At 43.3% G+C, this 22,161-nt stretch overlaps 1 protein-coding gene across 1 annotated transcript in view; it reads right to left on the bottom strand.

The window, feature by feature from the left end:
• LOC138960009 (uncharacterized) overlaps window positions 1-22,161 on the bottom strand; it is a gene marked incomplete in the record, with an annotated part of 74,958 nt that overhangs the window by 15,397 nt on the left and 37,400 nt on the right. Inside the window, 3 exon segments of the mRNA XM_070331727.1 lie at window positions 2,316-2,467; window positions 2,834-2,988; window positions 11,379-11,536. Of these exon segments, the coding sequence (XP_070187828.1) occupies window positions 2,316-2,467; window positions 2,834-2,988; window positions 11,379-11,536 (465 nt within the window).

Below are 22,161 nucleotides of genomic sequence, written 5' to 3' on the forward strand. Positions count from 1 at the left end.
CGTATTATATGCGCAAGAAATATACACTCTTCAAAAAAGTTAAGGATCACTTTTTTACAAGCACGCCACACAAAACAGACAAGACCGAATTCTTTCTTTTTTAAAAAAATTATATAATTGAACAACCAAGGAGTAATGACAAACAAAGCAAAGATCGAACATGGCAGCGACAATTTAGCTGGAGTGTGTCAAATGTGACAACCCTCGAAAATGGAATTCACAACAGTGTGAATCAGTGTCAATAACGCGTGTGCCCTCCGTTGTGTGCCAGGCATTCAACACATCGTTGGCGCATGGAGTGGATCAGGTTGCATATGAATGCTCTGGGAACTCCATTCCACTCCTGCTGGAGCCATTGCAGCAGTTGACCCAGATTGGCAGGAGGAGGGTGATGTTGCTGTACCCGAGACAAAGCTCGTCCCATATGTGCTCTATGGGGTTCAGGTCCGGGCTGTTGGCTGGCCACAGCATCCTGTTGACCCTGGCCTGCTGGATGAAGGTGTTTACAGCTGCAGAGCGATGGGGAGGTGCGTTGTCATCCTGAAGAATTGCACGAGGGCCGATCACTTGGAGGGCTGTAACGACCAGGGGTTGCAGGATCTCATTCTGGTAGCGGACACCGGTCAAGTTGCCCACTACATGGTACAGAGGTGTCCTTAGACGTGTGCTGATCCCTCACCAGACCATCACAGAGCCTCCGCCAAAACGCTGTCGTTCCAGAACAGCGCCTTCTGCGAAGCGCTCTCCGCGACGCCTCCACACTATGATGCGACCATCAGCAGGTTCCAAGCAAAAGCGGGACTCATCTGTAAACAACACCTGAGCCCATTGCTGACTTTGCCACCTCACATGTTGAGTGTACCAGGCTCGGCGAGCTGCTCGGTGATTAGCAGTCAGGGTTGTTCCTCGGACTGGACGCCTTGCACGCAAGCCAAAGTTGTGTAAGCGGTTTCGAATCGTCTGACCACCAACAACAGTGTTGGTGGTAGCTTGTAGGCGTTGCCTAATGTTGTCTGCCGTAGCCATTCTTTGTTGCATGGCCTGCCTCTGAATAAAGCGATCCTCTCTTTGTGTGGTGACTCTGGGCCGACCATAACGTTGTCGCTCCTGCACTCTTCCAGTTGCGTGGAATCTCTGTTTTAGTCTGATGATGACAGAGGGAGCCACTGCAAGCCTCTGGGCCACTTGCCTGGCAGCAACACTGTCTTGTAGCCATCCTATTGCCCTTCCTCTATCCAAATCGCTCAGTTTTCTTCGTGGGGGCATGTTGCTACTGTGCATAATCGTGTCAGCGTGTCAACCTTTAAACACAAGCTGGTGAGCGATGTTCATAGCCAGGACCTGTTGTAGCACGTGCATCACAACCTTTTGCCCTGGCATGCGTTCCGCAAATTTCATGGGGCTATAAAAAACACCCTTTTTTCTTCCAAAATGCAGAAGCTTTTGAGAAGTCCCACAAAGGGAAATAACTCTGCCTGCCAAACAAAATTCTAGGTCAAGACTCATTGTTCATTTGTTAATTCAAACACATGAATCTTTTAATTATTATGTCGGTGTTTAATTTTTTGGCAATTTTTTATAATTAGATCCGTTTTTTCAACCGATCCTTAACTTTTTTTGAAGAGTGTATTGCACAACTTTTCTTTTTATTGTTTGTTAAGCAATTGATTATCCTTTCCAAACCAAAATAGAAATGGCTGATCAAAAGCAGCCTGTTTACGTGTCTAGCAGCCAGGGAGTCATTAGTGGAAATACCAGCCTCAGGCTTGTACCAATTAGTGGAAACAAGCTGCTCCTTCAGACTTTTTCCTCATATACATTTTCTTTCTACCCCTCCCCTGTCCGATTTGCGATTTGTGTGTGTGTGTGTGTGTGTGTGTGTGTGTGTGTGTGTGTGTGTGTGTGTGTGTGTGTGTGTGTGTGTGTGTGTGTGTGTGTGTGTGTGTGTGTGTGTGTGTGCGTCTGTGTGAGAGAAAAAAAAAAGAGAGAGAGAGAGAGAGAGAGAAAGAGAGAGAGAGAGCGAGAGAGAGAGAAAGAGAGAAAGAGAGAGAAAGAGAGAGAGAGAGAAAGAGAGAGGGAGAGAGGCAACCAACATAACCATAATATGCTACAAACAAACATCCCCCTCCTCCTCACACATACTCTCACTGACCATGGTCAAAAATATGGAAACTTACTCTCCAACAGAGAGAGAGAGAGAGAGAGAGAGAGAGAGAGAGAGAGAGAGAGAGAGAGAGAGAGAGAGAGAGAGAGAGAGAGAGAGAGAGAGAGAGAGAGAGAGAGAGAGACACACACACAAACACACACACACTGACCGTGATCAAAGATGGGTGGTTTGGTCTCCAGCAGGGCACAGAGGCCGATGTTGTCCTTCGTCATCACACGGTTGAGCATGTCGTCGCTGCCGTCCGCGTTGGCCATCGCCACCTGGTTGAACTCAACCAGCTTCTCCTCAACCAACCGAAACCTGAAGCAACAGAAAGTCATTAGTAAAGTTATTTGAATTAATCAGTATTTCTGTGTCCATAGGCGCACGACTTAGCTATAGTATTATTATCTTCAAATATGAGTTGTCATGAAAGACTATCACAATTAAGAGAGAGAGAAGGGGATGTGTGTATGTCTGAGTGCTTGTCTCTCTGTGTCTGCGTGTGTCTGTCTTTGGTACTGATGATGTGAGGAGGGGCTGGGGAACTGCTCGTTAGACCATAGGTACTTCATGAAACTTACGACCACTGAATGAAACAAATGTTAATCCCCGCCCCCCAACCACCCACTTTGTCTTAAAAAAAAAGCCCCCCCCCCTTCAAAAACTAGCCTCAAGTTGGCTTACTTTTCTTTCTTGTAGAAGATGGCACATCCGTCAACATGCTTGCGTTCCTGTTCCGTCATGGTGCGCGCACGTGACTTGGGCGAGAAGATGCCGTCGTAGCCATCTTGTCTCAAGGACGGCAAGAAAAAGTGGTAAAATTGGTCAGTTTCCACCTCCTGCACACCAAACAATCACACAATACAATATAACGCTGTTACGACAGAAAGAGTTATGTAATGAGCGTTAATAAACCCATTTAAAACGCCAGGTTGAAAAACTATAAGGGACTTTGTCAGCAAAAATACAACAACAAGCAAAAAGAAACAAACAACAACAACACTGTTTTGCTGCCTTAAAAAACACACAAAAAACATAAACCAGACTTATACTTTGAATAATTGCATCACACATGAACAAAACCTTTGTTTCTTTAACTTAGTGCATGGAAATGTAATTCGTGTCGGAAAGGCATATTTTCAACAAACCTAGAAAGCGCCAGATAGTTTTTTTCTCTCTCAAAGATCCAGTTGACATCGATGTCACTACTTATGCTCAACTGTACATATTCGAGTGAACCACAGCACAAGCCTATCAATCAAAATACGTTGAATCTCCTTTGTAATGCTTTCTTAGTCTTACCACAGTTTCCAAACCAGCTCTACCACAGTTTCTAAACCAGCCCATGGACACAGACCTTTAAAACAAAAGACAATAACCACAAGCACGGAAGAAAGCCTACAAAATTATAAAACGCAGGTTGCTCATGTCAAAAACAAGTACTCGTTTTATGATGCTGTCCAACTTTGCAGAACCGGATTTAAAAATTTTTCCCTGGGCATAAAACCTGTATTGAGCGCTCTTTTACTTTGTTTTTTAACGTCTGAGAACATGTAAAACGTCAGCCAAAACCTAGTCTGTTCTGTTCCGCCTCTGACACATCCCACACTGTCTCACATAAGGTCATTAATGACAACCTTAAACAAGAGTTTGGAGGTAATAATTTCTTGTCAAGAAGACAAGTTGCGAGAGTGAAAGATTATTCTGTGGAAAGCCTCTCACTTCAGTGTGCGTCAAGACGTATGTTCCATATTAGTAAGCTGCTTTGGGTGACTTTACCACAGTCATCATGTCAGTATGTTCTATAAGTAAGCTGACTTGGGTGACTTAGTCACGTCATCATGTCAGTATGTTCCATAAGGAAGCTGATTTGGGTGACTTAGTCACGTCATCATGTCAGTATGTTCCAGAAGGAAGCTGACTTGGGTGACTTAGTCACGTCATCATGTCAGTATGTTCCATAAGGAAGCTGACTTGGGTGACTTAGTCACGTCATCATGTCAGTATGTTCCATAAGGAAGCTGATTTGGGTGACTTAGTCACGTCAACAGTCATCATTGTCAGTATGTTCCATAAGGAAGCCGACTTGGGTGACTTAGTCACGTCATAATGTCAGTATGTTCCATAAGTAAGCCGACTTGGGTGACTTAGTCACGTCATCATGTCAGTATGTTCCATAAGGAAGCTGATTTGGGTGACTTAGTCACGTCAACAGTCATCATGTCAGTATGTTCCATAAGTAAGCTGACTTAGGAATTTTAAGGGGGGGTCTGGGGGCCCCCAGACGCTGAAGGATTTGTATAATTAACAACCAAAAAAACCGTCGCCACAGACATTACGAATCCGGATTTCCGGAATATACCGGAGGAATCCCACCCATGCATATCTTCCTTCCCGAGTAGATCAGTGTGTAGATAACAATAGCTCAACAAAGGCTTGTGTGTAGGATTACAGATGCCTTCCACTTGGGACACAATTACCACAAATCAACTGTTGCTTTCTGCGCAGTGGGAACTAATTTTGGCTACATACTTTTGAAACCTGATATCTACGTCAATCTGCCAAACAAATTCTGCACAAATTCCCATGCTTCACAGGTAGCAAGCAGCCAAACTGTCCATTTTTGGTATGCGTCCAAGTGGCCACGGAAGGATGTTCTTATCCCATGTAAATAGCCTGGCAAGACCTCTGGCGGTGTATGATTGCGAACAACTGATATTGTACACTTGCAAGAAGTAACCCCCCGCCGCATCAAAACAACTTAAACCCAACAACACCATCCCCTAAAAAAATAAAAAATAAATATTTTTAAACAACAAGGACATCCGCTCAGAAAAGAAAAAAAAACAAGTCGCGTAAGGCGAAATTACTACATTTAGTCAAGCTGTGGAACTCACAGAATGAAACTGAACGCACTGCATTTTTTTCACAATGACAGTAGTCCGCCGCTAGTGCAAAAGGCAGTGAAAATGACGAGCCTGTTCAGCACGGTAGCGGTTGCGCTGTGCTGCATAGCACGCTTTACTGTACCTCTCTTTGTTTTAACTTTCTGAGCGTGTTTTTAATCCAAACATAGCATATCTATATGTTTTTGGAATCAGGAATTTAACCCCTTCACTGCCACAGTATAACAGCATTTTGGTATTGCTGTGCGCCAGGGCAAATTTCGCTTTCTTCGGTAGGTTCACTAATCTGTTCACTGCTCAATCATTTATTGAGATATCTTTTAGATCTTTGGCATGTGGTTTGCTTACACCCTTGGCTATTATGTGATCACATGATCATTGGACTTTGTTTGTGATTGTTATAGTAAAAATTGATATGACCATTTTTGTCAAAAATTACAGTTTCCAAACTTTCACACAAACACTGCAGCAAGTAAAACCGCAGAAAACACAGCTAAAACTGGTGTCAAACATCAGGTACTCACATTACAGCCCATAACAGTATTCTTCTGTGTGGTAATCCATAAATCACTTCTTGTCGAGCTTCCAGAACACTGTATCATTTGAAAACACGTCTACGAGTTGATGTCCGACTCTCGGCCGCCATTTTGAATCTTATAGATCGGAAAAAACTTCTAAAAATGTTTTTACCACGTGGTACTAACTTATCTGAACGGTCAATGGGAAAGAACTGTGTTTAAACCCTACAAGAAGTTGGACAGTGGTTACCTCCCATTTAGTTTTCACAAATGTCCTGAAAAGTGCTGATGTAAATGACGCACCTAGTACGTGTATGGGCGTATGACAAACCAAACATGACCACGTACCTAGTACGTGCTGGGCATAATCATAATTTTTATATTTTTAATTTTCAGAGCTTGTTTTTAATTTGAATATAACATATTTATATGTTTTTGGAATCAGAACATGATGAAGAATAAAATAAAAGTAATTTTGGCTCGTTTTATAAAAAAATAATTTTAATTACAATTTTCAGATTTTTAATGACCAAAGTCATCAATTAATTTGTAAGCCTCCATGCTGAAATGCAATACCGAAGTCCGGCCTTTGTCGAAGATTGCTTGGCCAAAATTTCAATCAATTTGATTGAAAAATGAAGGTGTGACAGTGCCGCCTCAACTTTTACAAAAAGCCGGATATGACGTCATAAAAGACATTTATCGAAAAAATGAAAAAAACGTCTGGGGATTTCATACCCAGGAACTCTCATGTAAAATTTCATAAAGATCGGTCCAGTAGTTTAGTCTGAATCGCTCTACACACACACACGAACAGACAGACAGACAGACAGACAGACAGACAGACAGACAGACAGACAGACAGACAGCACGACCCTCGTCTCGATTCCCCCTCTATGTTAAAACATTTAGTCAAAACTTGACTAAATGTAAAAATTAATCAGAGGGAAAAGAATAACAAACAAAGCAGTGTGTTGTGGAGTTTCAGGGAGAAATCTTGGTGTCACTTGTCAATCTCTCCAGAGTGAAATGAAACTTGATCTCCCCTTAAAATGACAATGCCATAAAATACCTATTATCTCACAATCTTCATCCTTCTTAACAGACAGGAAATGACATTATTTCGCACCTGTGACCAGGGTAAAGGTAAGTGTGTGTGAGAAAGAGAGAGAGAGAGAGAGAGAGAGAGAGAGAGAGAGAGAGAGAGAGAAAGAGAGAGAGAGAGAGAGAGAAAGAGAGAGAAAGAGAGAGAGAGAAAGAAAGAGAGAGAAAGAGAGAGAGAGAGAGAGAAAGAGAGAGAAAGAGAGAGAGAGAGAGAGAGAGAGAGAGAGAGAGAGAGAGAGAGAGAGAGAGAGATCCCTTAATAAAAGCAAAAACAAACAAATACAAAACAAACAAAAAAACAGAATCAGTTTCCTCTTCCAATCATCTATATTCATGAGAAATAATATGACACATTTCAATCGCTCGCTCATAGCTAGAAATGGGAAACTGACACGAATCACAATATCCATATTAAATGCTTTCTAAAGCCAAGCCTGGCTCTTTGTTACCATAAACATCACATAACGACATTAAGACGGGAATGAAATGGAAAGAGGCATGGAAACCTGTATATTTGACTGTGGAGGCGCTTAATTCTGGACTCATTTCAAACTGAGTGACACCGAGCCCCAATTTTCTTGCACTCTTATTCGATTAAACATTCCTGTTAATATCATATTTAAAGGCACACTCAGCTTCCCGTAAACCATCAGTTTCTGGTCACAGACACTGTCAGGCTTTTACATACAGTACAAAAACCCTTTCGTTTAAACACTCACCGCTTGATAACATCCTAGGTGCCCTCCGTAAAGAGCGAGCATTTTCCAAAGAATTTATTTTTGCGTGGCCAGCCAGATTGTCTGTACCACAATCAGACGCCTCGTTTTGGCGCTAGAACTAACTTTTAAAATCTAAATAATAAATTGACAGCTTGTAAGACAAACATTCTTAAATCATAAAAGATTTTTTTTTCATCAAGACAAGATCAGTACAACTCGAAGTTTTGATAGTTTAAAAAAAGGTAGCCCGAAAACAGCTGCTAGGTCACGCAAGGTCGTGTTGCAGACGAATGTTCTGCATAGCGCTTGCTCTTTGAAGCCAACCGCCGCCAATAAGTTCGTGTGACTCGCAGCCGTTTGTTGAGTTTTAGATTCAGAGGTACACAATAACGTGCTATTGCAGATACAGCGACGCATTAAAATCACAAACGGACGACTAAATTGTGAAAAAAAAGGAAAATGGATCACACGGGTTCACAATGGCTCAGGGGTTAGATAAACCACGAAATCTGGTGTGTGGTTTACGCAAGCTAAACAGCCATTAAAACGAACTGTGTCATTTAATGCTGTTAAATGCTATTGCAAGTGTGTTCCATTAGAACTGCTTTTTTCGTGAGAAGATTTGAATCGTTCTGTAAACCATTTGAGGCAGACCGGGCCTTTAAGCTCACATAACAAACTAGATACGCAAATTTCTACTTTCAGGATCGCGCAATTTCCAGACAAATATTCGCTCTCCTCTCAAATTCAAGACCCCTGATTAAAAAGGATTGATTCTTCAACAAGATCTGTAGATGGTGACGAATAAAATGTTTAATGATAGTATTGATGTTTTTAGTAGAACTTTTATGAATGTTGCAAAGCAGTTCATGCCTGTTAAAGAAGTTATTGTACGCCCTAAAGACGCACTCTGGATTACCCCAGAAATGTTAAAGTTAATCGACGAGAGAGATCAAACTCACCTGAGAGCAAAAACGAGTAACTCTTTAGAAGATTGGCTGAGTTATCGTCAGACGCGTAATCCTGTTACAGCAGCTAAGCGAGACAGCAATTTTATATTGAGTTAGACGAACGCATTTCCGACCAAGGCTCCTTTGGTACTAAAAAGTGGTGGCAGTTGGTAAAGTCATTCATGGACAAGAAAGGACTTGGTGTTGATGAAATTCCTCCGATTAATTTTGAAGGCAAGATTTACCAGTCAAACCAGGATAAAGCTAACGTTCTGAATAATTTTTTCATACAAAATTCCGTTCTTAAAACGCCAGACGACAATTTGCCTCAAACTGATTTTTTCGACAGCGAACTTAATGAGATTTATCTTACAGTCGACAAGGTTAAAGAGGTTATTAAAGGCCTTGATAAAGGTAAAGCCACTGGTCCGGATCTTATTCACAACAGACTTCTAGTTGCTGCTGTTGACGCCATAGCAGAACCCTTGACATATTTGTTTAATAGAAGCCTTAGAGAAGGTATATATCCTAGTTTGTGGAAGACGGCTCATGTCACTCCTATTTACAAAGCCCGCCCAGCAGATTGTTGTAACAATTATCGACCAATTTCATTATTAAGTTGTGTTGGGAAGGTAATGGAGCGCTGTGTCCACAGCCATGTTTACACCTTTTTACAGCGAAATGATATATTAACACCGGCACAGTCAGGATTTATTCCTGGTGACTCTACCATTTGTCAACTGGCTTTTATTTATGACGAGTTCTGTTTAAATTACGATATGGGAATTACCACTCAAGCTGTTTTTTGTGATGTGTCAAAGGTATTTGAAAAAGTCTGGCACAAAGGGTTATTATAGAAACTGGAACTAGTAGGAATTAGAGGACAATTGTTGAAATGGTTTCACGATTATTTTACAAATCACCACCAGGCGGTTGTTATTAAGGGTGCTAAGTCTGCATTAAAATGTATCCCGGCAGGTGTTCCACAAGGTTCTGTTCTAGGCCCTCTGTTATTCCTGATCTATATTAACGACATTGTGAATGATACTGAATCTGTTATAAAGTTGTTTGCTGATGACACGAGCATGTCCATGTCCTTAGAAGATCCAACTAGACGAGCGCAGATTTTGAACGCAGACCTAAATAAAATTAATACCTGGGCAAAACAGTGGCAAGTTAAATTTAACGAAGCAAAAACGGAACTGTTAGACATAAAACGTGATAATATACCAACCGAACCAATCATTTTTTATAATATTGTTTTGGAAAACGTGAACCAACATAAACATCTTGGCGTAATCTTGCAGAATAATTGTAAGTCAGACTTCCAAGTGAGAAGCATCGTAAAAAAGGTCACCTTATTAATTAATTGTTTAAGATATTATAAATATAGATTAAATCGTAAAAGTCTGGAAACTATGTATAAATCTTTCGTTCTTCCACATTTTGACTAAGCAGACATCCTATGGGACAACTGCACCGAGTACTGGTCAACTGCACTGGAAAAATTACATTTGGAAGCCATTCGGACTATAATCGGTGGTGTGCGCGGCACCAGCCATGAAAAACTGTATAAAGAAAGCGGATTTTGTAACCTAAAAGAAAGACAGAGCAGACACAAACTGATTTTATATTACAAGATGGTATATGGCAAATGCCCTCATTACTTATCACATCTCTTGCCACCTTTAACTTCTGATGTTAACCCCTATCATCATAGAAGACCATTAGAAAGAAGAGTCCCCATGTGCAAAACTGAATTATACCGTCGATCTTTTATACCATCTTGGACTACTGTCCTGTGGAACACCTTGCCAGACAACATGAAAACAACTAACTCAATCAGCGATTTCAAACGCTATTTATCTACTCCTGATTATAACGTACCTGCCTATTATTACTGTGGTAAAAGACTGGAAGAGATTCACCACTGCAGAATGCGCCTAAACATGAGTAATTTGAATTCTGACCTGTGTAAACGCCACTTACAGGAAAACCCACAGTGCGCTTGCGGCTACCTGAACGAAACAGCTGACCATTATTTGACACATTGTCCTTTGTACGCAGATGCTCGCCTGTCTACAATAAATGCACTTCCTGTAAATTACAGACATGTTGAAATATTGTTAAATGGTAGCGAAAACCTCTCTCTTTGCACTAACAAGCTTATTTTTGAAAGTGTCCAATCGTTTATCCATGAATCTGGTCGTTTTTGTTGATTTGACTCGGTACCCATATTCATGCCAACAACCCTTATTTTATATGCATTTTTCAAATATATATTTAGCGAGCTACTGCTTATTTGCCACAGGATTATGGTTTGTAATGTACTATGTATATTCTTTTTTGTATGCGCTAAACCACCTTCATCTTTTATATGTACCTACCGTTCTTTCCTCCCACCTCCCCCCTCTTCCTCCTGCTAGCTTTTTCTTATTCTTTCTGATTTCCTTTAACTATGCTTTTCATCTAGACAGTTCCACAATTTATAAGTAATGCTTGTCCGACATCATATTTGTGTTATTTTCCTACTATGTAGAGCGCTTAATATAAGCGTTCGCTTGAGTTCGTGTCCCTATTGTTTAACGTTGTATTATTGTATCATGTTTAATTTAATAAAACATTGTTTAAACCAAGATCTGTAGATTGATGTCAGCTGCAGACGGACGGACAGACAGACGGAACGAATAGACGAATTTGTAGATATGCAACCGTGCAGACAGACACACACACGTCAGCAGGGAGGTTTCTACTATCCTCAATGCCTTTCTTGTCGTACTCTCAGTTGAGGGTCAAGATGATACAGACAGACAGACGGTCAGACAGCCAGCCAAGATCTGAAGTTTGATGTGAGTCGCGGATGGACGGACAGACAGACAGAAGATATACAGCCCTGCTGTGTGCAGACAGACAAACATCCGTGTAGACTAAATGATGCCAGTAGGGAGGGTTTCCGACTATCCTCAATGCCATACTCTCAGTAGCGGGTCAAGATGATACAAACAGACAAAGAGACGGCCAGACAAACACACCTGTAGACTTATGATGTCAGCAGCGAGGTTCCTGATGTCCTCAATGATGCCTTTCTTGCGGTATTCCCAGTTAAGGGCCCAGGTGGGGCAGTAGCCGTACTGTTGGCGCGTGCAGTACTTGTCGCACAGCACGTTGTAGCACATCACCGTGAACGTGGCTGTAACATAACAAACACACACGCACAACATTAGAAACAGTGTCAAACAATGTCAGACAAAACTAACTGGAAAGGTTTAAAGAGCAATATCTTAAAGTCTCACTGCAAGATATTGTCCTGCGTATGTGTGTTTCTTCTTTTAGGATCACCACTAAAAGCTTATAGCTTGTTGTTGATTCTAAACATGCTTATTACATATTGTATCTTTGAATTGTTAAATAAAACACTGTTTAAACCAAAACTAACTCAAATCATTACCTTTGCTATACAAGCTCCAGAACTTCCAGTTTCATCGACTTTGCTCTAAAAGTACAACTTTCACCTGAACATCATGCAAACAAAGCAGAATTTAAGGTGTAAAACAGAGTCACAGAAGTCATTAAAATGAGCGACAAGTTACATATAAATCAAAAGTACTGCCAAGCATGTCAGAAGAACACAATGCACACAAAGAGGACGCTAAAAAAGTGACTGTATTTAGGATTCACTGGAGAATGTGATAACTGCAGGGATGAGCAACCAAGATGAAGAATCCCCCCCTCTCTGCCCCCCCCCCCCCCCCGGTGTGTGTGTGTGTATGTGTGTGTGTGTGTGTGTGTGTGTGTGTGTGTGTATGTGTGTGTGTGTGTCTGTCTGAGTGTGTCTGTGCGTGCGTTACTCAATAAGAGTGAGGTGACACCCTCCTTCAAAATCCCACGGAAGCCGACAACAAACCATAAACTAGCTCAGTAGCTGACAATAAAGAAGTCGGTTAATTGTTGGCAAATCCATCGGGATAAATAAATTGTTCCAACCACCGCTAGCTAATTGCTCAGCACACCAGCCCATGAGAAAATCGCTCAGTTATCTACTCACATCTATCTGGTCAGCACACAGACAACAAAGCACGACCTGCGTCTGCACACATCTGTTACCACAAGTTGACAACACTCAGACACTGTCATCCTAAGGTCTCCAGGGGTGGGGTGGGGTAGTGTGGGGATGGTGGTAGGGGTTGGTGGTTCTTGTTGGGGCTGGGGGGAATGTACAAAGATAAACCAACATAAGGGAAACTTTAACTTACATAATCATATATCATTGTTATTAACATGCCAGCGGTTATGGGGCTGAAGGAAGAACAAAGAATAAGCACAGCAAGTGCCATGCACAACAGCTGCGAAGCTACGAAGCTTCGAAGAAGCACAACTCGTGACAGAACTTAGTCATAGCTTACACGTGCTGACAGCACGGCACGTGAAACACCTTCAACAATAACAATGATAAAACTAACCAAAGAAAACACACTAAACAACAACAACCCCCCTCCATAAAATAAAAGCAAGCAAAAAAGGATAAATAAATAAAAGTGTGTGTGCGGGAGGGGGGAAGAGAGTACTTGACGTTCATGTAGTAAATCCCTTTCATTTATATATAAATATATATATAAATCAAACTCATTAGATACAGAACTAGCTCCCTGCCTCTCAACTGTCCAGACAGCATCACAACAAAACAATCAACAGTCTCTGCAGAAACTATTTTCTCATTTAAAAACATTGTGTGTCCATACAGTGCAAGGTTCTGACTAAGATGGTGTTATGAAATGATCATCAACACCTGCTTCATTGAACTAGTTTATCTGTACCCCCCCTCTTTGTTTTCCATTCCATCACAAGATTGACAATATAATCTAGTATTCAACAATCTAAACCCTGACTCATTCAAAATGAATAATACCAGAGTATATTGACGATATATCTAGTATTCAACCATCTAAACCCTGACTCATTCAAAATGAATAATACCAGAGTACATTGACGATATATCTAGTATTCAACCGACAAGGACCCCATGACAGCCTCCTGCCTCGCATCCTCGTCCCAGCAATGGAGCCCGAGTGGAGTGGCGATGACACGGGAAATGCCAACAATGGTTCATCAACACCAGCCCACAGAGCCCCGAGTTGTCCCAGTCCCAGAGGACAGCCACAGTCTAACACCGCAATTAGAGCAACCAGCCGCTTACATAATACACCCCCTTGCACCTTTACGACCCCCCCCCCTCCCACATCACTCCCTATCCCCAGTACGAGTTGCCGGGAAAATTATTTGTGGTTCTATCAAAGGAAGCCATTTGCTGGGACACTGAATCAACACCATAGCATCATTCCTACCCCGCTCCTGATCGCGCCCCATTGCTTTCACTCAACGGTGTAAGGTCACCTATTACACAATTTCGAGGTCGTTGTACAGTCAGTGAACTCCACCCCACCTCACCCCAGTCCCGGGGCTTCCCTTCGACCCATAACCCCCACCCTAACACACAATTTAGAGTTCGCTTTCCTGCATACCCCCTCCCCACCGATCCGTCCCCCCCACCCCCCCCCCCCCCCCTACCCTTTACATCCAAAACAATGCCACCCCCCGCGGGTTAGGGGGAAGAATGTACCCGATGCTCCCCAGCATGTCGTAAGAGGCGACTAACGGATTCTGTTTCTCCTTTTACCCTTGTTAAGTGTTTCTTGTATAGAATATAGTCAATTTTTGTAAAGATTTTAGTCAAGCAGTATGTAAGAAATGTTAAGTCCTTTGTACTGGAAACTTGCATTCTCCCAGTAAGGTAATACATTGTACTACGTTGCAAGCCCCTGGAGCAAATTTTTGATTAGTGCTTTTGTGAACAAGTGGCTCTATCCCATCTCCCCCCTTTCCCCGTCGCGATATAACCTTCGTGGTTGAAAACGACGTTAAACACCAAATGAAGAAAACAATGCCGACCATCAAAAGCGAAAAAGGGAGTTTGCATTATTGATGACAGAAGCATGACTTTGTGGTCAACCTGGGAGAAACGCTGTCCGTCGTGAACAGAGCTTACAGCTGTCATTGCTTTAGCACGTGCAGGCAGTGTTTGTTCTCACACAACACCCATTCTCTCTCTCTCTCTCTCTCTCTCTCCAATCGCCAGCCTTGTCTCTCAGGGGCGGACGAGAGGGGGGTGCACAGGGTGCAGGTGAACCCCCCTCCAGTAAAACAAATATTTAAAACAAATTGGAAAGCTGATTCTATGATCATTTCTAAGTTCAAATGGCACCAGATGGCACCATTTTGCTTCTTTGGGCCAATTTTTTTCCGGGGGGGGGGGGGGGGGCATGCCCCCGGACCCCCCTAGCAAATTCGGGCGCTTCGCGCGCATCACATTCACTTTCGATTCAAAGTGCACCCCCCCTTACAAAGCAACTGATCCGCCCCTGTCTCTGGTTTCGCCTGTTTCATCTGGTAAACACCAACAGCCTGGCCGCTTTCTGAACAACGTAGTTTCTTTTCATATTGGTGTGTGCTCAATGCATTTCGTACCCGACACCAATGCCACTCTGTAAAACCAATCATCGTTTACACAGAAAGGAAGTTAGATTTATATCTCAATGTCATCGGAAGCCCGTCAACAATCAGAAGGGTACACAAGGTCAAACTTTCCATCTGGCCACAGGATAAAAAAGACAATCACAGGATGGCAGAGAAAGCAGTAAGTCGTGACACAGTCTGATTGCAAAGCAATAACAGTCCCCACGGGCAAATGAAACCAACCAGCCAGACTAATTAATTTTGTTTGTTTGTTTGTTTGTTTGCTTAACGCCCAGCCGACCATGAAGGGCCATATCAGGGCGGTGCTGCTATGACATATATAACGTGCTCCACACACAAGACAGAAGTCGCAGCACAGGCTTCATGTCTCACCCAGTCACATAATTCTGACACCGGACCAACCAGTCCTAGCACTAACCCCATTATTTATTTATTTACGACTGTTTTTCCGTCTAGAATGCATGTGCCTGTAGTTGGTATGAGTGAGTGCGTCGCGTTCTCGCTGTGCGCCTGTCTGCGAGTGTAGAGTCCGAGTGTCTTGGTCCTTGTCGATTTGTGTTTCGTATAATGTTCACTATGTATTTTATATTTTGTAAGCGCCTAGGGCTATATTTAGATTAGGCGCACAAATGTTCATAATAATAATAATAATAATAATAATGCCAGACGCCAGGAGGAGCAGCCACTAGATTGCCAATTTTTTAAATTTTTATGCTGCTTGTTATCGCGCGCATATTTCAACATACGGATTCAAGGCGCAGGGATTTATTTATGCCGTGTGAGATGGATTTTTTTACACAATACATCACGCATTCACATCGGCCAGCAGATCGCAGCCATTTCGGCGCATATCCTACTTTTTACGGCCTATTATTCCAAGTCACACGGGTATTTTGGTGGACATTTTTATCTATGCCTATACAATTTTGCCAGGAAAGACCCTTTTGTCAATCGTGGGATCTTTAACGTGCACACCCCAATGTAGTGTACACGAAGGGACCTCGGTTTTTCGTCTCATCCGAAAGACTAGCACTTGAACCCACCACCTAGGTTAGGAAAGGGGGGAGAAAATTGCTAACGCCCTGACCCAGGGTCGAACTCGCAACCTCTAGCTTCCGAGCGCAAGTGCGTTACCACTCGGCCACCCAGTCCTTTTTAAAGTCTTAGGTATGACCCGGCCGGGGTTCGAACCCACGACCTCCCGATCACGGGGCGGACGCCTTACCACTAGGCCAACCGTGCCGGTACTAATTAATTGAGTATTAGACCCGGCTCACCGTGACTTAGCCAGCGATTTACCCGAACAAATCGGGTATTCCGTAATCACAAATTACACCCACCCCACTCCTTTCTCTATCTTTAGTGTACTGGTCGACTTGCGAGTTCAATTTAGTGTTTGTTTGTTTATTTGTTGCTTAACGTCCAGCCGACTACGCAGAGCCATATCAGGACGAGGAAGGGGGGGATGAAGGGGGCCACTTGTCAAGCGATTCCTGTTTACAAATGCACTAACCCATTACTTGTGTCCCAGCAGGCTTTAGTAAAACTAAATTAATACCTACTGGAAGATTACCAGTTTCCAGTATGTTAAAATAGGCTTAACCTATCTACTGCTGGACTTACATCAGAACACTAACAGATTAAACTATACATGAATCGCGAGACAAGCGGCAAGAGAAGAGATTTTTGGAAAAAATACAGGTGAATGAGCAAGAAGGCAGAAAAAAAGAAAAGAATTCATGAAGAAAAAGAGAGCATGACAGGAAAGAGGAACCAAAAATCTACCTAACAGCAAACTAGAAAGCTCCTGCGGTTCCAAAAACAGGAGGGGCCTTTAATTTCATAACCGCAGTGCCCCACTGCGGGATCAATTTAGTGTAAATGCAAGGATACACGCAAAGGAGAAAAAGTATATTTGTATGCTTAGTAACAATCCTCGCAAATAAACTCTCTCTCCCTTTCAGAAAGATGGTATATAACCCCCCCCCCCTTCTCTCTCTCTCTCTCTCTCGCTCTCTCTATTTCTCTCTTTCTCTGTCTCTGCCCGAATTTCTGAAGGCTTGTTGTTTTGCTAATTCGGTCAGAACAATTTGTTGGGTTATTGGTGTTTTGCTCATTTCAAGGACAGTGACCGGCATTTCTGAGATCACATACAAAATCACATGCACTTTAACCCCCCCCCCCCCCCCCCCCCCCCCGCCCTCCACTATTTTCACTGGCCTTGATACCTCTTCAATTACTTGTGACTAATCCATCATTCATATCCTAATTGTCACAGAGCGAATTGCCGATATGTTTTCTGGGGCAATTAACGACTAAATGCTGCATTAATTGTTGTCTTTCAAGGGGTGCACCAACCGTAAATTGCTGTCCTTTTCTCCGCGGCAATCAATAAAACCATCACGCTCATTTAATGCCTTTGGTATTATGCGATGAACACGGAAAGGGCTTACAAGTTCACCGCCACGGACCTAATGGGAGCAATCAAGCGAACAAACAATGCAGCTAATCATGACAGCCATGCCAGTTACGGCAGACAATCGAGTGCATTATACCACCTCTCGTCTTTTCATAACTATTTTCTGAGAGAGAGAGAGAGAGAGAGAGAGAGAGAGAGAGAGAGAGAGAGAGAGAGAGAGAGAGAGAGAGAGAGAGAGACAGACAGACAGACAGACAGACAGACAGACAGACAGACAGACAGAAAGTAGAGAGGGATTTGGGGAGACGGTCTCACCTTCAAACCTTGTTTTTTTGGGGCGATATTTTGAGGCGTAAATATATATATATATATAATCATGATAGGTTTTTCAGCTGTTCGTGGAAAACGTTTTCCCGTTCATTCATTAATTTATTCATATATTCATTGGTCTGTGCGTGCGCAGGTGTCTATACTTGTGTGGTCCACTCGGTACTTCGTTAAGAAAAAGATGCAAAAGCCATCCGCTTCCGTGTTTACAACCAATTCCAGTTAGAGTCAACTCAAAACTCTTCCAAGAAAATATCAAGCCCCCCCAAAACTACAATCCCCCAAAAAAACTAACGACATCAACAGCTGTACTGCACAACGCTTTCTGCATCTCATCTGCTGGATGCAAAAACCCCGCTGACGCCATGGCTGATGACGTCACCAGACGTGACGTCACCGGCACCGCGCCATACGCCAGTGAATGAAATTCCGCTCCAGCGCGAGACCGGCGATGTGGGGTAAAACACGGCGAAAGATACGTCGGTGTTACGTGTTTGTACTCTTGAGTGCATGATCCCTTGCTTCTTTTGGCCGTCTGCCCAAATTCTTCGTCTTCTCTATCTCTCCCTGCTAACACACTCACTGGCATCGGGCATCTTCTCCCTGCAGGGTCTTAAATCTGGTTGTCATCAGCAAAGCACTACTTTCACTACCGTGTGCAAGCAAAAATTTTGGTTTGGTTTGTTTGTTTGCTTAACGCCCAGCCGACCACGAAGGGCCATATCAGGGCGGTGCTGCTTTGACATTTAACGTGCGCCACACACAAGACAGAAGTCGCAGCACAGGCTTCATGTCTCACCCAGTCACATTATTCTGACACCGGACCAACCAGTCCTAGCACTAACCCCATAATGCCAGACGCCAGGCGGAGCAGCCACTAGATTGCCAATTTTAAAGTCTTAGGTATGACCCGGCCGGGGTTCGAACCCACGACCTCCCGATCACGGGGCGGACGCCTTACCACTAGGCCAACCGTGCCGGTTGCAAGCAAAATGCTTCCCTGGGTTATGATTAGCAAAACGCCAGTTTTATTACCGCGAGGGAATTCTTTTCCCCTCATCCTCCATGCTCTGTATGAAAACATGCCTGCTAGTACTTATGAATAGCTTGAATTCAACTCTCATAATCGTAGTTTTGTGTACTGTTTGCAGCAGATTCACTCCCTCGGTTGCAATCAGCAAAACAGTGTTATTTCCGTGTGGAGTGGCGGGGATGTAGCTCAGTCGGTAGCGCGCTGGATTTGTATCCAGTTGGCCGCTGTCAGCGTGAGTTCGTCCCCACGTTCGGCGAGAGATTTATTTCTCAGAGTCAACTTTGTGTGCAGACTCTCCTCGGTGTCCGAACACCCCCGTGTGTACACGCAAGCACAAGACCAAGTGCGCATGAAAAAGATCCTGTAATCCATGTCAGAGTTCGGTGGGTTATAGAAACACGAAAATACCCAGCATGCTTCCTCCGAAAACGGCGTATGGCTGCCTAAATGGCGGGGTAAAAAACGGTCATACACGTAAAATTTCACTCGTGCAAAAAACACGAGTGTATGTGGGAGTTTCAGCCCACGAACGCAGAAGAACAGAAGAAGATTTCCGTGTGGGACAAACGTCTTTCCTGCCCCTACTCGCCGTGTTAGGAAACATGCCTGCTAGTGTTTTCAGATAGATTGGCTGCAACTGCAACCACCATCAGCAGCAAAACACTGTCTTGTTTTTCCCTACCGATAGGAGCCAGCGTTTTCCATACTCCTAATTGCCGAAGTTGGAAACATGCCTGGAAGGGCTTGAAATTCAACTACCATCGTTTACAATATATTCATTTCATTGCCAGTACGGCACAGACATAGCATTTCAAACACTGACATCTCAAGTGAGAGCTCTTGCGCTGGAGGGTTGGACGTTAGAGCGATGTTGCACGTGCCCAGCTACTTTAAAGATACAGTTCTCGTGCACGCCGTCATTGTACCCCACGACAGATCTGCACAACATTTAAGATGGGATAAGAGCACCCATAACTTGTGTAACTTAGCATTGTTATGGTCACGTCAAATAAGCATTTGCTTGAGTTCGTGTCCTAGCTGCAGTTTTGTCAATTGTTTCATGTCATGTATTTTGAATAAAATTGTGCTTAAACCAACAACAACACACACACACACACACACACACACACACACACACACACACACACACACACACACAAAGAGCGCCCATCCACTTCGACACATACACTAATTCAACAGCCTATCTACTTCCTATGAATTTGAAAGTATGAGTTTTAATTTTGTAACTTTTATTTTGTTTATTTTAATTTTTTGCTAACATCTGTTGGCAGATTGACACAGCTGTCACTGATTCTTTAATCGTGGTGCTTGTCTTGATAAAATGATGTTCGTAACGCACCTGAAAGCCTGGACAGATCTCAGACAGTGTACGTGATCGCTTACACGAGACGGAATGTATTTTCAAGACACTTGTGCCAATCTAAAATAAATACACCAGGAAGTTTACATTCCTCACGTGAATCTTAAATTAAAAAAACACGCCCCCCCCCCCCAAAAAAAAAAGGCCAAAGCATAACACTCCAAACACTCACAGCATACATAACACTCGAAATACAAAAGTGCCTGAGAACTGGCGGAACTGGAAAGTTCAACACGGCGGCTGCACTCTCCGCACCAGCTTGTGACAGTAATGGTGACATTTTGTGGCCAGGAAAGAACGTATTAGGGACAAGACAATTACCATCACGCTAGCTATTTGGTTGAGTTCAGTGTGCCAGGGAACTGCAGTCGGCAAAGGTTACCACAAGTTGGACCAAAGCTGTCACGTGTGCGCTGAGGCCAATATCGGGTCAACTATGATAACTCTTAGCATACTGAACTCTCATGCCATGTACTGCAGACACACAGACAGACAGAGACAGATGTGAAATGAAACCCTTAGCAAAAAGGCGTTCCGGGTCGTAACTCTTAATTTCAAAATATCACAAGCGATGACGGAAGTCGTACAGACAGATGAATGCCTCTCTTTCGCTTTCCATTGCAGTAGCACCGCATTTAAAAGCCCACTCACACGTAAGCCACCTACGATGCCTCGTAAACGAAACAAAAATTCAAAGCTAAACCACACTCGTCTAAAACACGCGTTCAGCTTACGGTTACACCTCGATTGGCAAAGGGCACACCTGGCCAACCGTCTGGTCACTGACCCCGGACAAAAATGTGTACCTGTGTGTGTGAGGGGGTGGGGGGGGGGGAGAGGGGAGCGGAGGAGGGCGTCCTGAGAGGTAAAAGAACAACGCGTTTACAATACTAAACAGAAAGTGTGTGTGTGTGTGTGCGTGTGCGTGCTGGCAACCACTTTTGAAGGAGAGGGGGCGCTCAGGTGAGGTAATGGTGAGGTAAAACAGCAACGAGTTGGGTAAACAAAAAACATGTTCCAGTTTACAGGTAGGCTTACAGAAGACAGAAAGATGGATGCCATATCCCGCATAGCTTACAGTCAGCCCCGTCAGGTCGTGAGTAACTGCTTAGGAATTCTGGATGCTTTTTTAGTGCAACTCTCAATTCTTAGTAAATGTGATATGGCCTGTGGTCGAGTGGTTTTTTTTCTCCGTACAATTCTTAATTCTTAGTAAATGTGATGTTTTTTATATCTGTAACTGCCCGACACTGCATGGCAATTTTCCTTGTCTTTATATAGTCTTGAGTCGAGCGTTTGAAAATGCCTGAGCCTGAAGGCGGGCGTAACTTACACCTCTTGGTACCAGTCTGCCTTACAGACGAGGACGACAGTTGGCCAGATGGCTAGAATAGCGCGCTGCATTTTCCTGCATAGAACTAAGGCGCGTCTGCCGCGACGGTGCCTGAGCTAAACATTGGCGGGCACTGCTCCCAGCCCGGCTCACGGTACTGCAAACATTCCCCGTCCCTTCACCTCTCGTCACCATCCGCCCTACCCTTGGTCTCATGCCTGTATAAGGACAGTAACGTCTTGAGTCTCATTCATTCATTCTGCTGCCAGTTGTTTCTCGCCCACCTGAGCTGGGACATCATACGGTGGCTAACAATAACAAACATATCACTTCCACTGCTGCAACTCTGGCCTTCTGACTGAGACTGGTGCATAGCAACACGCATCTATTCTGAAATAACATCACAATAAATCTTCCCACATCGCAGTCTCCGGAAAACCAATCCCCTTTAACAGTAATAATTCACGTGTCTTTTTAAAATTTTATTTTTTAATGTTTCTGTTTTAAAACAAGTGTGTTTATGTGTGTGTGTGTGCGTGTGTGTGTGTGTGTGTGTGTGTGTGTGTGTGTGTGTGTGTGTGTGTGTGTGTGTGTGTGTGTGTGTGTGTGTGTGTGTGTGTGTGTGTGTGTGTGTATACTCCCGTCAATTTACTTATCACAGTTTTTCTTAAACATCACGGTAAGTCTTAGAATTTTACGGTAACATGTTGGGATGTCTGATTCCAATAACACTGCACCCATGTGTCCTAACTTTCAGTCAAGCACCAGCAACAACAAAAAGAAATACAAAA

The sequence above is a fragment of the Littorina saxatilis genome, linkage group LG2, assembly GCF_037325665.1.
Source record: "Littorina saxatilis isolate snail1 linkage group LG2, US_GU_Lsax_2.0, whole genome shotgun sequence".
NCBI lineage: Eukaryota > Metazoa > Mollusca > Gastropoda > Littorinimorpha > Littorinidae > Littorina > Littorina saxatilis.